Below are 17272 nucleotides of genomic sequence, written 5' to 3'. Positions count from 1 at the left end.
CGATGCGTTTTGCTACCCGCGGGGAGCCGCAAGAGCAGAGTAAATGAGTAATAGAGCAAAGCAGAGCACATGGGGTGATGGCAGAGTGACAGAAAGCAAAGCAGAGTGAGAGGGGGTGGGCGATCGACGTGCCACCGTCTGGTCCCCGGCAACGTACCCGCACACCACAGCCCCCGAAACCTACCCTAAACGATCGAGGATGAGGGCGGGCGAGTGGCTGACCTAAAGCGGGTGGGAGTCGCGACCGAGGAGCAGCGGGCTCGCGTCGCTGCTTCCTCACTGGAGGAGGAGGGGGAGTGCCTTCGCGTCGCCCCTTGCGTCTTCATCGCCGGAGGAGGAGGAGAGAGGCCGCCCGCGTCGCCGCCGCTGGAGGTTCTGGCTATGCGGCCGCATATGGAAGCATTTACGGAGTCGATTACTTTAGAGCATCTCCAACAGCTGCCAAACACGTCACGCGTTGAATCCTATTTTGTCGCACGTCCATCGTCTGGTTTGACGCGGCGGACAGCGTTGGCTCCAGCAGCCACGTTAAAATGTAGCGGGCAATAAATACAACGCGCGCGACACGCACAAACAACATATGCATTGCAAAATAGAAGCAAAAAGATCAAACATATAAACAAAATAAATCAATAATAAATAGTTCAATTTCGTTATTACAACTCAAACAAATAGTTCATCAACAATACAATGTCGAACACACAAATCATGATGATGCTCTTTGTCGTTCATTCCATGCCCACAACTCCTCAATGAGGTCCTTCTGAATATCATTGTGCGTTGCGGGACGTCGAATGGCGTGATAGGAGGCAAAAAAAGGGCCACCTTTTCAGCCCTCCGCCGCACTCGCACGGGATGTCCCAAAAGCTCATACTGTGAGTAGTCTACATCTTGGCCACACTCATTCTCGATGACCATGTTGTGCATGATCACACAAGCGTGCATGATGTAACAAAGCACTTTTTGATCCCAAAATCTAGCCGGTCCTCTCACAATAGCAAATTGGGCTTGCAAAATCCCAAAAGCTCTCTCCACATCTTTTCTAGCCGCCGCCTGAGCATTGTGGAAATCAAGATTTTTCTTACCTTCTGGCTTTTTCAACGACTTGACGAAGATTTGCCACTTTAGATAGATGCCATCCGCTAGATAATAGCAATAGTTGTATGTACGCCATTTGCTACAAACTGCACCGGTGGCAACTCATCATTTGCAATCTTATTCATCAGTGGTGGCCGGTTGACAACATTGATGTCATTCAAAGATCCAAGCATTCCAAAGAATGCATGCCAAATCCAAGTCTCTTGATCGGCCACCGCTTTAAGGATTATAATGGCATTCCAAAGAACTCATCTACAATGTTCAATACTAAAGTGGGCAATTTTACGGCGCGACGCTTGTTTGGCGTGGCTGTTGGAAATGCTCTTGGAGACGGTATATAGGAGCATCTAATTTCTTCCTTCCTACAGGCGGCCCATTGAAGCCCAGTAGTCAACGGAAAAAGGGAATCGAAGGAGCTTCCTATATTTTCCCTATAAAAAATGAGCTTCTTTTTTCTTCCCTTTTCTTTTTGGACCATAGTGCTAAATTTCTGAATCTATTGTCACACACCTTGCGCGCTCACGCTTCATTCCTAGGTGTAATTTTACACCTACCCCTCCGCACTCTGATTGTTAACACTACTCTTCCACGCCACATGTTGCTGCGGTTCTGGGCCGAGGTGCGCAACACCGGCACCTTTCTTCTTCATCATTGGCCGGTCACACTGAACGAGCTCCTTCATGGCACCACACTGGACTACTCCATCTTGCACATCTTCGAGTGACTGTGCTACCCCAACATTGCATCCACAACCCACAACAAACTCACTCCTCACTCGACCAGGTGTGTTTTTCTCGGTTATCTACCCAATCACCGTGGGTGCCGCTGCTTTGATGCGCTCAACGACACGTTCTGAAGTACCAACATATCCATTTCAACGAGGCTGTGTTCCCCTTCCGCCCCCCCCCCCCCCCCCCCCCCCCCCACCCCACGGTTTGTAAGGCTAATCTTTATTGAGCGTCACGCGAGCATTTTTTGTTGGCCTGCCTTCGCTCTTTTCAAGCTGCACCGGCCAATTGTCATTGGATGGCTCTGCTGTCTTGGCTCTTTTCCGCACTCTCCATGAGTTCAAACTCCATCATTCGATCAACAAAATCTGGTTTTGGTGTTGCCTGCTTGTCCATGCGCCTTGGTGATTCAAGTGACATTGTCCCTCATGGATCGGAGGACTCCAAAGCATATTCTTCAAGCATACCACCTTGTCCTGCTCCACCCACCGGTTGTCACATGGTCACCTGCGCATATGCCAGTGTCTTTTGACGCAACATGCGGTATGCCGATGACTACGCCCTCACCATCGCGTCATCTCCATCATCAAACATCTCATCGCTTCCTTGCTCCATGTGTTGTGCAGTCCGCGACCCTAACTGGCTCGCTACCATGTGCAATGAGTTCACCACGCTTGTTGGCAATCTCACATGAGAGTTGGTTTCTCGGTCGCCGCACGCCAATATCATCATTGACAAGTGGGTTTTCTGCCCCAAAACTCGCATTGATGACTCCCCTTGCGTGCTATAAAGTGCGTGGGGTTGTGTGCGGCTTCCGGAAGTGCCCCGATGTGGACTGCGGGAAGTCTTTTTCGCCAGTCATAAGCCCGCTACAATTCTCACCGTGTTCACCCCTTGCGCCTCGCGTGGCTGGCCAGTCAACCAGCTTGACTTGAAGAACACATTCCTTCACTACACACTCAACAAGGATGTGTTCTGCCTTCAACACGCCGGCTTCATCGACGCTCCAAACCGAATCACATATGTCGCCTAACAAAGTCCCTCTACAGCCTCAAGCAGATACCGCCTTCATGGTTTATTCGCTTCACCGACTTCCTCTGGACCATTGGCTTCGTTGCCACATGCTCTGGCAGCTAGTTATTCTTCTTCACGCACGATGCAGCCGCCTCCTGCCTGCTGTTGTATGTGGTTGATATTGTCTTTGGTGCATCCAGTGTGTCGCTTCTGCAGTGCCTCATCACCAAGCTCACCATCCGAGTTAGGATGAAGTGGTGGTGAATCCTCTCCGGAAAAATAAAAAGATGAAGCGGTGAATCATGGGAAGGAATGATCTCATGGAATTGTCGTCGGATAACACGACTCATTCATCGTTAGCAGGAGAAAAACCATTTGCACCCGCAAAAACAAATGGTTTTGTAAATAAACTTGCCAAATTGACGACCTTTAATTTTGAACTTTCCTACTCCCTCTGTTCCATAATATAAGAACGTTTTTGACACTAGTATAGTCTCATAATATAAGAACGTTTTTAACATTCTTATATTTTAGGACAGAGGGAGTAATTTTCAGCTTTGGGTCAACTTATTAATTTTGTGACAGAAGCGGCCCCGGATCTTCTGTGTCTTGTCGTGTTTGTGTGTACCTCACCATTTTCCCTCTCCCTCCCATCGTGGCATCGACATGCCGCTCCGACCGACCATCCCCACCCATTTTCCCACTCGAGCTCCCATTCCCGCCGCCCCAAGCTCGAAAACCCTACCGACCTCCACCCAGCCAACCATGGCGCCGCCCCTTACCTCCGGTAAGCAGCCCCAACCCCCCGACCTCGCCTCCTACCCGCATCGGCCCTAACTCGTCCCTCCCCTTTCCTCCCCCTGCAGCTGCAGGGCCGCAGCAGCGGCGGCTCCTCAAGGCGGCGGCCGACGGCGACCTCGGCCGCTTCAAGAGTACGCCCGCGCCTCCCTCTCCCCGTGCTAGTTGGTTGTTTGTTTGTGCTCGATCCTGATTTGGGTGCGATTTGTTTTTTCGTCAGGCATCGCGAGCGCGCTGGACGGCGGGAAGGGCTGCGTCAAGGAGGCGGTGGAGGCCGCCAGGGACGCCGGATCAGGGGCGCTGCACGCCGCCGCCCGCCACGGGAGGATGCCGGTGTGCGTCTACCTCGTCGAGCAGCTTGGCGTGAACGTCGATGCCGCAGACGACAAAGGTGCTCTGTTTCGTTTCGCAAAATGTAAAATACCCAGCGTGTCTAGAAATTGAGGTGCTGCCTTGACGACAAAGGTGCTCTGTTCACCAGGGCCGCAGTCAGTAGGATGATAATGCACGCACGGATGCTTTAATTTTGCTGCATTTTAGGGGGGAAATTGGCAAAAACCCACCCACCTGTAGGGGGTTTCAAAAAAACCAGCAAGTGCTTGGATTGTTTGGATTGCTTACCGTAATTCAAAAAAAAAACACCAGCAAGTGTTGATGTGTCCTCGACTCGTACAGAGGAGCCCCTGGCTCGGTTTGGCCCGGTGAGCGCTGATATGGTGCTCTGCTCACAGGACATCCACCGAGGATCCAGATGTGGATTGTTATGTGGATCCTTGGATTGTTATGTGGATCGTTCGGATGTATTGTAGGCAATAGAGACATGTTTCATAGTAAATACAAATAATCTTAGTATGGATTTTCTTCTTTCAGAAATCAGAACATATGATTTCACTACACCACGACACTACTTTCCCAACAGACAGATTGGTTGGGAAAACAACTTCCGCTGACAAACAGTCGGTCGGGAAAGACTTTTGCTGACCAACACAGTCTGTTGGGGAAAGTCCAGACGGGAAAGACTTTTCCCGACCGACATATCTTTCCCGACCGACTATCGGATGGCTATACGAAACATTACCGACCGACTTTCTGTTGGCCCTGCCAAGAACCTTTCCCGACCGATTTTCTCTTATAAACCTTTCCCGACCGACTGTTTGACGGCAATATCTTTGCCGACCAACTTTCCATTGGCCCTGTCATGAACCTTTCCCGACCAACGGTAGGACGGTGATTCCTTTTGCCGACCGACAGTTCATCTGCACTTTGCCAATGGTGTTTGGCATATTACATTATCAAAACAATATCAATCAGATTACATATCTCATCATTATCTTATCAAGTTACCAATAACTTGCATGTACTCTCAAATATTAAACCAGAACCAAACAAAAATACACTTATAATTCTCATAAATAGAGGTAACTAAATAAGAGGAACATTTTCTGGGTGACCGAAACACCCCGATATGTTTATAAAAATGATAGATGGCATGTCCACGGTTTCAATGCTTGCTACGTTAACAAGATATCCGTTACAAAATGGTAGCTACAAGATGCATTGATTTTGCTCCATTACAAAAGATATCTAGTTGACGCAAACTGACAACTTCATGGTTCCTTCTTGTGTTACAAAATGGTAGCTACAAGATGCATTGATTTTGCTCCATTACAAAAGATATCTAGTTGACGCAAACTGACAACTTCATGGTTCCTTCTTGTTCCTCTTGTCTTCCGTACACAACCTGACAGCAACCTGGAAAGACAAAAAAGCGTACAATTAATATACATGCAAGCGGATGAAATTTCCTTTTCAATGAGTACTACTGTACTACCTGTTCAACTTGAGAGTAAAGAGCATCAGGCATGGGACATAGAAACCGAATTAATATACAACCAGCTAACTTTGAGGTGAATAAGTTTGATTTGCAGGCCTGTAAACTTCGGATCCTTACAGAAGTGTCAAACTAAGAATAACCAAAGTTGACAAGGAGACGCGACCCTAAGTTTTGAGAAATAATTGGATGATTAAACCATTTCATGACTATCTTCACATGATTTATATCACAGGGTTAAAAAAATGTTGTGCACTGACGATTTATGTTATGTTGTGAAACTGAAAATAATTCATGTCAAGCTGCATAACAGGGAACATAAACAAATGTTGTAGCTGTAGCTATGTTGACTGCTACACTCGTCTAGTTATAACTACAGGAAGCTAAGTACTAGCACCTTTCGACAATGATGATGAAGAAAAGATATATTCTCACGTTTTCTTATCGACAATGAAATAAACAAATGTTGTCTTTCCACCACCATCAGAGATCTACAAGAGAGAAAGAATATGAGACATAAAAAGCGAAGGGAAGTCCAGACTACAAGTTTCACATGCATCTGTCATCTGTTGATGTTTGACTTGACTTTCTGTAAGAGAATACCTCAGACAAGATTAACACGGAGGGTGGTTTAAGAGGCGTAATTGAAATGTAATTTTTATTTCTTAAACACAAGAAAGAGCTAGAGCTATGTGGGCATATAACTTGTTTTCTAGGGAACTGGTACCATATAGCTAAGTATTAGAGATACACCTTACTGGTGTTTTCTATCCATGTGAGAAGTACAGTATTTCAGTTATCTTTGTTTACTCTTCAGTAGTGGCCATAAAATTGAATGGTACTGAAAGGGATGTTGCTATCTTCCTGGTGGCAGCAATAGATGCATGGACACAAAAAACATAATGCTATGTTCCTGCTGGCAGCAATAGATACATTGGGGATATTACAATTTGTAGAACCATGGTATATACTTGGACCAAACATATCAAAGTATTTTCAAAAGTGCATTTTTTTTTACAGAAACTGTGCTATTAAAAAAACTTTGCATCCAAACTGGGCCTAAATGAACACAGGGAAGCAACTATTACTACATAACTAGCAGCAAGGATTCCACGATAAACTTATGTCCAGATTAACTTATGGAATCTGGTCATCATGGAACCTTCATTCACTTTGAGCTAGGATTCCATGATAAATTCCATGATGACCAGATTACATGATGCACTCTTCATGCACTTTGAGCTAGCTAGGGAGCACCAAGAAGAAGCTCTTGTACAGTACCAAGTGGTCATGATAACAGCATGATCACATAAATAGTGAATCACATAAATACCTTAGTGGTGGGATGAGAAGATGCCCCTGGCTTGTAGGGTTTCATCTACCAAAGTGATCATGAATCAGTATGACACGTCAAACAATTTGAGCCAAGTAGACAAAACACATATTGTTGGTGATTACCTTGCTAGATGGCCATGCAATGGACCTTGTGACAGCATCGGCGACAAATCGTAAACCATCATATTCATAAGGCAGTGTTGCATCCCTTGTGATCACAACATTGACAACAACCTCACAAGAAGATCTAGGAGGCTACAAGAAAATTATCATATATATATTTTTTTTTGTTTGTGACTCTTGCTCCCGGATGTATGAGGCACTTCATTGGAGCGATTCTTTTTGGTGATAGCACTGCGAGACTATAAGAAAAAAGGTAAGGAGATTTATGATGACTAGACATGTTGACAACATCACTGCCTACTGTTTTGTTATCATATATATTGTTTGTGTTTTGATAATGAATACGTGCATATGTGTTTATTTATGCCCATAACAGAGTGTGCTGCAGGGATATACTACAGTTAGGATATGTGGATGGATATACTATAGTTTTGATTCAGCAGGGTGACTTGCTTCATTTTGTTCTCTGGGTCACTTTTCTGTACATCTTTAGCTGAAAATATGATATTAGTGGATCAAACTCAAGACTTGAGGCACTACATCAAGAAAATCATATACTAAAAGCAAAAATAAACACTGGACACTCCACACACCTTATGCACTAAGGTGGCGTCGAATATTCTGCTACTTCTCTTCATCGGCTCAATGTTACAAACAGTTGTCCTCTGTTTAACTGCAGAAAAAATGAGAGAGATGAATGTCAGGTCATATGTATAGAGAGAACCGAGAGGCTTGTGCTACATCCTATTGCGATCCATTGTTTGGCCCGTATGCCCATTGTTTGCCCCTTAGTTGTAAAAGTAAGTTTGTGCCACCAGTTATATTACCCCACCCCATGGAGGACATCTTGGCACTGTATAGTCCGGTCAGATGCAACGTTTCAGTAGCAGAAGTGATTATTGCATCATAAATGTTTCCACACAATATTTGACCTTGGCATTGAAGGAAATTTGACAATCATGGTGACTGCTCTGGTCCTTTGGAATTTTTATAGGAAAAATATTTATAACAACAAATGGAAAAATATGTATAACCAGAAATGCATATACTAATTCACAGTATCTTTTGTATGCAGCATAATCAGTCTGCATAGTGTTAGTTTCTAGGTTAATTTTGGTTGTAGTTGCTTGCAGGGAAACATGACAATAATAAACCTATCTATATGTCTATATGATACCAAGATTCAAGATGAGCTTGATTCAGGCCATTGTGGACCAGGTCCTTTTCTTTGAGAGGCAGGAAGCAAGAACTATGCAGCGGGAGTTCTGCATTGTGATTCCATGGTTCTTTCCTCCGGCTGGATGTGGTTCTCCAGCAAAGTGGTGTACACTAAAATGAAGTGAAACAAGGAAAGCAAGACAACCATGTCACAAGGCTGTCTATGTTTGGCTTGAGCCATCTTTCAAGGAAGTAAGAACTATTGTTCTGTTGTTTTTTCTTGGGCGGCATGAAGAAAAATTCAGTAAGAAAGTAAAGCATGAAGAAGATTTCTGTAAGAAAAAGTTGAGTATTTGGGCAGTTGGATGGCGGTATGCTGACGCGCCATTGTCGTGAACTCATCCCAGAAATGTGATTAGCTGGAGTAGCACAAACACTAGAAACACATCCATTGGTGCTGCAAAGAAGCTTCACTTTCGAGAGAACCAAGTTATTTTCACATTTTTTGACAAAGAAGCTGCAGGCTGCCAACAGAACTTAGTACTGTAATAAAAATTAAATCTAACATAACTCAAAGAAGCTTCACTTTCGAGAGAACCCAGTTATTTTCACATTTTTTGACAAAGAAGCTGCAGGCTGCCAACAGAACTTAGTACTGTAATAAAAATTAAATCTAACATAACTCGGTACTATAAAAAATATTAAATCTACATAAACAGCGTCAACCAACAGAGTACTGAAGGGGCAAAATAACGGAGTCATCCACAACAAACTCCTTCACTCCCAGTTCATCTCTTAACAAACTTTGTAATACAAAATTGATGCGGCAAAATAACTGGACCAAAGACAGAGGAATGTATGGAGGGAGGAGCTTGTACCTCAGCCACTTCTGTGCCCCTGCCCAACCGAAGACAGAGAGAGATGCCCTTGCCCAGGCGCACGCTGCCCCCATCCAAATCTGCCGCTGCGTGTGTCTTCGTGAGCTGGACGGTGGAGATGGGGAGGTCGGGCCAGGGATGTTGGAAAGAGGCGGCCAACCGGAGAGAGATCACGAGGGTGTGGAGCCGGCGGCGGAGAGAGGCGGGACGGAGTTGGGCTGCGCTGTAGGGACAGGGCGGCGTGGGGCGGTGCTACAGAGGAAGGGCAGCATGGGGCGGTGCTACAGAGGAAGGGCGGCGTGGGGCAGCGGTGGGATAGACCGGCGGTAGCCCCGGGCGGCGCGGGGCGGCGGTCGGAGGCGTGGGCGCCGGCGTGCGTGGGGGGCAACAGGAGAGATCTAGGGATTTTCGTTGGTGGGGAACGAATGGAGCGTGGGCAGGCGGCATCTGATTTTGAGGGAGGAAACTTCGCAGGTGGGCCGGTTTTGGCGCTAAAAATTTTTGGGCTCACGAGGCCCACTTTTAGCGTCCAACTGTCGGTCGGGGTTATTTACCCGACCGATGTTCCATGGGCCCATAATTAGAATCCCCGAACAAACCGTTGGGATGATATATGCTGTACCATTCCCGGACGACAGCGGGTTAGTGACATGGGTTCCCAACCCACAGTCTGTTAGAAATTTTTCTAGCCGACTGTGGGTCGGCAATTAGTGACTTTTTCCCAACAGACGTCAGTAGGAATTATGGTGCGTGGTGTAGTGTTTGTTGAACTTCTTATTCTGATGGTTTCGATAGGTGATACACCTCTGATGTATGCACTTGGTTGGGGGAATTTGGATATTGTGAGGTATCTCCTTGATCATGATGCTGATCCAGAAAAGCCTGGTGAACACGGAGCGACCGCTCTCCATGTGGCAGCTGGAGCAGGTTTCCGCCATGCATCCATATATGCCATATTTCTTTTTGTTCATACTGTTATGTGCACATGTCACCACTTATGTAAGTATTACTTGTCAACGTGTTTTGGTAGGATGCCGACTATGAAATTTACCACTATCTTTTTTTTTATTTGTTCTTGTTGACTTCTTTGCATTTTTCGAAGTTTCATTTTGGCTACTACTTTTTTTAACATGGTATCAATATGTACTGATGAAATTATACCTTTATAATAACAGAAGAATCTTGATCGACATCGACATATTAGTGGTCAAACCTCTAAATGTTTGACTGCACGTGTTCTAAAAGGACATGTGAAAAAGATTGGACGTAGTATAAGACTGGGAATGCCCCATGTCATAGTTAGGTTGCACGTAGTTATGCTTGTGTTCTTTTCTTCAGCTATTTAGCAAGTTTCCATGATCAATGGAGTGAATGCGTAGGCTTTCTGATTGTTCCCTTGTTTGTGCAACTGCAACAATATGATGTTTGTGGGACTATTAGTTAAAATCTATAAACCAATAGGATAATTTCTGCATGTTCTGTCTTGATACATTCTGTCAAAAAGGGTGCTGTATCTAAAGGAAGTTATGTTATTAGTAATTTGATAGTCTTAAGGCAGAAACCATAAAATTAAAGAGCTCCGTCGTATAGGACAGATGGATATTATATATTCAGATTAATTGTTTCTATGATGTCTATTTTCATTTGACCTAGTGCTATGCGTTTGTGAGTAGTTATAATTAAATCAGACTAGAATAGCTGTTCTCCATTTGTAACAATTAAACAATTATTTTCATTTTACTGTCAAATGTGGTTTTTTTTAACCTGTCTTAATGTACTAGTACTTTTTTTGGTGTTACACTCAATGCAACACCAAAAAAAGTACTAGTACATTAAGACAGGTTAAAAAAATGGCGTAGGCATCTTGATCAACAAGAGCCTCAAGTATGGAGTGGTAGACGTCAAGAGATGTGGAGACCGGATTATCCTGGTCAAGCTGGTAGTTGAGGACTTGGTTCTCAATGTTATCAGCACGTATGCCCCGCAAGTAGGCCACAATGAGAACACCAAGAGGGAGTTCTGGGAAGGCCTGGAAGACATGGTTAGGAGTGTACCGATTGGTGAGAAGCTCTTCATAGGAGGAGACCTCAATGGCCACGTGGGTACATCTAACACAGGTTTTGAAGGGGCGCATGGGGGCTTTGGCTATGGCATCAGGAATCAAGAAGGAGAAGATGTCTTAAGCTTTGCTCTAGCCTACAACATGATTGTAGCTAACACCCTCTTTAGAAAGAGAGAATCACATCTGGTGACTTTTAGTAGTGGCCAACACTCTAGCCAGATTGATTTCATCCTCTCGAGAAGAGAAGATAGGCGTGCGTGCCTAGACTGTAAGGTGATACCTGGAGAGAGTGTTGTACCCCAGCATAAGCTGGTGGTTGCTGACTTCCGCTTTCGGATTCGTGTCCAGCGGGATAAGCGTGCCAAAGTCGCTAGAACGAAGTGGTGGAAGCTCAAGGGGGAGGTAGCTCAGGTGTTCAAGGAGAGGGTCATTAAGGAGGGCCCTTGGGAGGAAGGAGGGGATGCGGACAATGTGTGGATGAAGATGGCGACTTGCATTCGTAAGGTGGCCTCGGAGGAGTTTGGAGTGTCCAGGGGAAGGAGAAGCGAAGATAAGGATACCTGGTGGTGGAATGATGATGTCCAGAAGGCGATTAAAGAGAAGAAAGATTGCTTCAGACGCCTATACCTGGATAGGAGTGCAGACAACATAGAGAAGTACAAGATGGCGAAGAAGGCCGCAAAGCGAGCTGTTGGTGAAGCAAGGGGTCGGGCATATGAGGACCTCTACCAACGGTTAGGCACGAAGGAAGGTGAAAGGGACATCTATAAGATGGCTAAGATCCGAGAGAGGAAGACGAGGGACATTGGCCAAGTCAAATGCATCAAGGACGGAACAGGCCAACTCTTGGTGAAGGACGAGGAGATCAAGCATAGATGGCGGGAGTACTTCGACAAGCTGTTCAATGGGGAGAATGGGAGTTCTACCATTGAACTGGACGACTCCTTTGATGAGACCAGCATGCGTTTTGTGCGGCGAATCCAGGAGTATGAGGTCAAGGAGGCTTTAAAAAGGATGAAAGGAGGCAACGCGATGGGCCCTGATTGTATCCCCATTGAGGTGTGGAAAGGGTCTCGGGGACATAGCAATAGTATGGCTAACCAAGCTTTTCAACCTCATTTTTCGGGCAAACAAGATGCCAGAAGAATGGAGAAGGAGTATATTAGTACCAATCTTCAAGAACAAGGGGGATGTTCAGAGTTGTACTAATTGCCGTGGAATTAAGCTGATGAGCCATACAATGAAGCTATGGGAGAGAGTCATTGAGCACCGCTTAAGAAGAATGACAAGCGTGACCAAAAATCAGTTTGGTTTCATGCCTGGGAGGTCGACCATGGAAGCCATTTTCTTGGTATGACAACTTATGGAGAGATATAGGGAGCAAAAGAAGGACTTGCATATGGTGTTCATTGACTTGGAGAAGGCCTATGATAAGATACCGCGGAATGTCATGTGGTGGGCCTTGGAGAAACACAAAGTCCCAGCAAAGTACATTACCCTCATCAAGGACATGTACGATAATGTGGTGACAAGTGTTCGAACAAGTGATGTCGACACCGATGACTTCCCGATTAAGATAGGACTGCATCAGGGGTCAGCTTTGTGCCCTTATCTTTTTGCATTGGTGATGGATGAGGTCACAAGGGATATACAAGGAGATATCCCATGGTGTATGCTCTTTGCGGATGATGTGGTGCTAGTTGATGATAGTCGGACGGGGGTAAATAGGAAGTTAGAGTTATGGAGACAAACCTTGGAATCGAAAGAGTTTAGGCTTAGTAGAACTAAAACCGAGTACATGATGTGCGGTTTCAGTACTACTAGGTGTGAGGAGGAGGAGGTTAGCCTTGATGGCCAGGTGGTACCTCGGAAGGACACCTTTCGGTATTTGGGGTCAATGTTGCAGGAGGATGGGGGTATTGATGAAGATGTGAACCATCGAATCAAAGCTGGATGGATGAAGTGGCACCAAGCTTCTGGCATTCTCTGTGACAAGAGAGTGCCACAAAAGCTAAAAGGCAAGTTCTACAGGACGGCGGTTCGACCCGCAATGTTGTATGGCGCAGAGTGTTGGCCGACTAAAAGGCGACATGTTCAACAGTTAGGTGTGGCGGAGATGCGTATGTTGAGATGGATGTGTGGCCACACGAGGAAGGATCGAGTCCGGAATGATGATATACGCGATAGAGTTGGGGTAGCACCAATTGAGGAGAAGCTTGTCCAACATCGTCTGAGATGGTTTGGGCATATTCAGCGCAGGCCTCCAGAAGCTCCAGTGTATAGCGGACGGCTAAAGCGTGTGGAGAATGTCAAGAGAGGGCGAGGTAGACCGAATTTGACATGGGAGGAGTCCGTTAAGAGAGACCTAAAGGATTGGAGTATCACCAAAGAGCTAGCTATGGACAGAGGTGCATGGAAGCTTGCTATCCATGTGCCAGAGTCATGAGTTGGTTGCGAGATCTTATGGGTTTCACCTCTAGCCTACCCCAACTTGTTTGGGACTAAAGGCTTTGTTGTTGTTGTTGTTGTTGTTGTTGTTGTTGTTGTTATTGTTGTTGTTGTTGTTGTTGTTGTTGCATTGAGTGTCTTACACATCGATCCTAGTGTGTTCAATATTAGATGTTCAATCTGAATTAGCATTCGGTACACATCCGATTGTTAATCGAGTATGGCTTGTAATATATGAATGTGATATTGTTCTAGCAACTATACCATCAGAATTGTACTGTTTATATATCTAATCTAATAGTCTGTGTTTCTAATTCAGGAATGTGTGAAATGATAGAAGTCTTGCTCTCAAAAGGAGCTGATGTTAATTCCGTTTCTTTCTGTGGGACACCATTGCATGCTGCTATTATCGGGAAGCATGATGCTGCTGTGAAGACCTTGTTGAATCACCATGCAGATGTAAACTCCTTTCCTGTTATTGGTATTGTTTCATGTACTATATTTAAAAATGCTCATAATTGTTACAACATGTTTTTTACTTGTTGTTTTGTCTATTATCTTCTTCTTTTTAGATATATTGGTTTTGTAGCATTGCGATGGCACATTTTCAAAAGTAGTGCCCAGTACTGAACTATGTTGGTTCATCTTAGTACCATTTAACTTTTCCACCATAAGTTTTATTTGGGACTGGTAACGAGCCAAAATTTATTTTCGCAACATGCTTGCAAACTTTCATCGTGTAACACTATTAATTCCTCACCTTGACAGTGTAACAAGGCAATGGGCATACATTATACGCCTCTGGTCGCTGCTATCCATATTTGCTCACTGAAATGTGTGAAACTTCTGATTAAGGTAATGTACATCCTTCTTAATCCAATTGATTTTTTTATTCAGTGACTAGTAAGCTCTCTGAGATTGTGTGATTTATGGCACACTTATTTCCAGTATGCTTATCTAACTTCTTCTGTATTAGGCGGGTGCTGATGTGAAGGGTGTTGGTCCGCTAACCCCCTTAATAGCCGCTGCATCTGATGGTTTAACTGATTTCTATAAACCTTTACTCGCGGCTGGTGCTGATCCTGATGTTCGTGATGATGTAAGGTTTACTTTCTCATGTTTTTGGTTCACTTCTATGTGCATGTTCTTCACACTATCGAATGATTGTTTACACACAGGAAGTTTTTAGCAAGTAAAATTGCTGTTGGTAACTTGGTATCCGTATTTCTGAAAGATGGTCCGTTTCCTGATACAACTAATGGATGTTACTATTGATATCTGGTGTCCAACGGATAGTTGCATCTTAGTGCATTTGCAACAGGATTGTCACCGTGAAGCTTGAGATATATAATCTTGATAACATTTACACATTTCTTCATATTAATTCTCTTGTGTCCCACCACTGTGTTCAGATTGTAGTGCACATATGTTCAAAGTTTGATCTTACGTAACTATTATGTTATCTTTTGTCATGTCGTGAGCAGCTAAGTAGGCACATGCACATCCGCACATAGCAGCAAACTGGTTGTAGTGCTCGCATGGGTCATGTGCGCATGCTGCATGGCTGTGCACCTGGCCGGCTGCAAGGTAGGTCCCAAATTAGGGACTCGCGTGAGCCTGCGAGTGGAAAATATATTGCCGGACTTCTGAAATCTTATGTGATTTAAAATGATGCCAAGTTGTGACATTCTGCATGCAACATCTGTCAGTCTATCTTTGGAGTTCCTTAGAGATGAAATTTCAATTATTTATTGTATTATAAACAGCAAATAGATTGTCCTATAAATGTGATGCTGATTTGTTTGATTTCTCATTGAAATACTTAAGTTAACTTGTCAACTAAGGACCTCTCATGTACTATGACCTCAGGTCACATATACTTGCTGTTTTTGGTATTGAGAAGGTGTCCAAAATAAAACATCGACCACTAATTTCTGTTGTAATGTAATAACAGAATCTAATACGGCTACAATAGTTTGGAAGTTCGTTTTGAGAAAAATCTCCACATATAATTTTTATGTTTGAAATTAATTAAAATTTCAAAAGTTTGACTACATGTATGTCCAAAATGCATTACTTCTGACCAGAGGAAGTGTACTTGAAGTATACAAAAGTAACTGTGAATTTATGATTCAGTGATTTCAGTGCGGTGAAGCGTGAGCATTGTGTTCTTTGCAATGTTTAATTTTTGTCAGATGTTTCGTGTGATGGACTGCTTATTGCAGAAATATTTAGAGGTGCTTCACATTTACACTACACATGTTTGTATTTATTAATCTCCCATTCCCTCAAGTAAAATGTTTTTTTTGCTTTATATTAACAGGGGGTCAACTGCCAATAGAGATTGCTGCACGTAACAATAGACGGAAAGATGTTGAGATCCTTTTTCCGGTAACATCTCGCATTCCATATGTGCATGATTGGAGTGTTGATGGTATACTTTCTTATGTCAAATCAGTGCCAAAGGAGGAGGTATGCATTCGACGATTTATTTTTAAGATTATTATCATGTCTTAGTGCTTGCACTGGAGCGTCCTACCCCAACTTGCTTGGGACAAAAGGCACTAGAGCATTTTTTGTTCTTTAGAATCTTCGATGCATTCCCTAACTTGAAGTAAGTATATGAAAGTTTAAATACATTTTTGTTCCAAACCCAGTTGGATAACTGGAATATCACCATAGGATTGAGTGGATGAAATCAAATTGACATAGGCTTTCTCTCTTAAAAAGTTGCAGTTCATTTGATCTTCAATTTTTTTATTACACATTTGAAGTTCCATTCCCTTGGCACATCAAGACATTTATTTTCTTCTTTGCGGAACCAAATCAATTATTGGCATTGATCACACTACGGATAGAACTTTGATGAATGGGAACAATATTTGGTGTCAAATGTTTGTCTTCTTCACTTGAAGGGTCCTTGTGTTCTCTTTTCCCACTTAACTTTACGTGTAATGACCAATCTGAAAATACTGAATTGACATACTCACTAAGGATCACCGCTGATACTTTTCTTTTTGGCGGTCTCAGTTCAAGTGAGTGGTCGCAGTTTGCATGATCTTTTGAGTTTGACTCTTTCAGGACGACCCATTGTACAAAATGGGCCCAGCTTATCTGAAATCAGAAGGAAACAAGGCATACAAGAGAAAGGATTATGTTTCCGCAATAAATTTCTACAACATGGTATGTGTTGTACTATGCTCCTTTACCAACTCCAAATTAATAGTGCAAGGGAAAAAGAATCTCCTAATGTATCATTGTGGTTTATGAACTAGTTGAATGGTTTTCAGAATTTTGAATTTCCTGTAAGAATCGAAATAATATATTTCCTTTGGTGCATCCACATTTCCTCTAATTCAACAGTGTAAACATGTGCATATCTGTAAAGGATAAGTGCTACAGTCTTGGTTTCAGTAGCAAAGGTAATGGTCATGAGGGGAAAGCCATGGTCCACTGGCCAAGGGGTGGTGCATGGAAGGCACGAGAAAGGAGAGGGAGGGACTTGTTTGGCTTAGCTTATTCTGAATGAGGCCTAATCTTTTAATACAATGGCCAAATCTATCAACAAAATTTTAATTGAACCCGCTGTCACCAAGTTCTTGGGTCGATGGGCTCGAGGAATGGGGTATGCTACTTGCGAACGGTTTTGACAAGGCCAGGACGAGATTGTGCCTGTGTTCCTGGGATGAGGAACATGGCACAGTTCCACATTCCTGTTGACTGTGATCTGTCGTAATCAATATGAATCAAAGTGGGATATTTTCTTGTCTGGTTCCTTCTCCAGCCCCACCTTCTTGCT

General features: G+C 43.9%; 1 protein-coding gene across 1 annotated transcript; it reads left to right on the top strand.

Annotated features, from left to right (window-relative positions):
* Positions 1 to 2364: 2364 nt before the first annotated feature.
* LOC125554965 (ankyrin-1-like) lies at positions 2365 to 17002 on the top strand. Its single transcript, XM_048718310.1, has 12 exons — positions 2365 to 2369; positions 3426 to 3772; positions 3859 to 4029; positions 9759 to 9890; positions 13793 to 13932; positions 14242 to 14328; positions 14450 to 14577; positions 14652 to 14710; positions 15797 to 15945; positions 16555 to 16656; positions 16764 to 16778; positions 16862 to 17002. Exons 1-12 carry the CDS (start codon positions 2365 to 2367, stop codon positions 17000 to 17002), a joined length of 1476 nt encoding a protein of 491 aa, XP_048574267.1.
* The last annotated feature ends 270 nt before the right edge of the window (positions 17003 to 17272 follow it).

This window comes from Triticum urartu, chromosome 4, assembly GCF_003073215.2.
Source record: "Triticum urartu cultivar G1812 chromosome 4, Tu2.1, whole genome shotgun sequence".
NCBI classification, from domain to species: domain Eukaryota; kingdom Viridiplantae; phylum Streptophyta; class Magnoliopsida; order Poales; family Poaceae; genus Triticum; species Triticum urartu.
The sequence above is the reverse complement of the archived record's forward strand: the minus strand, read 5'-3'. Positions and strand labels throughout refer to the sequence as shown.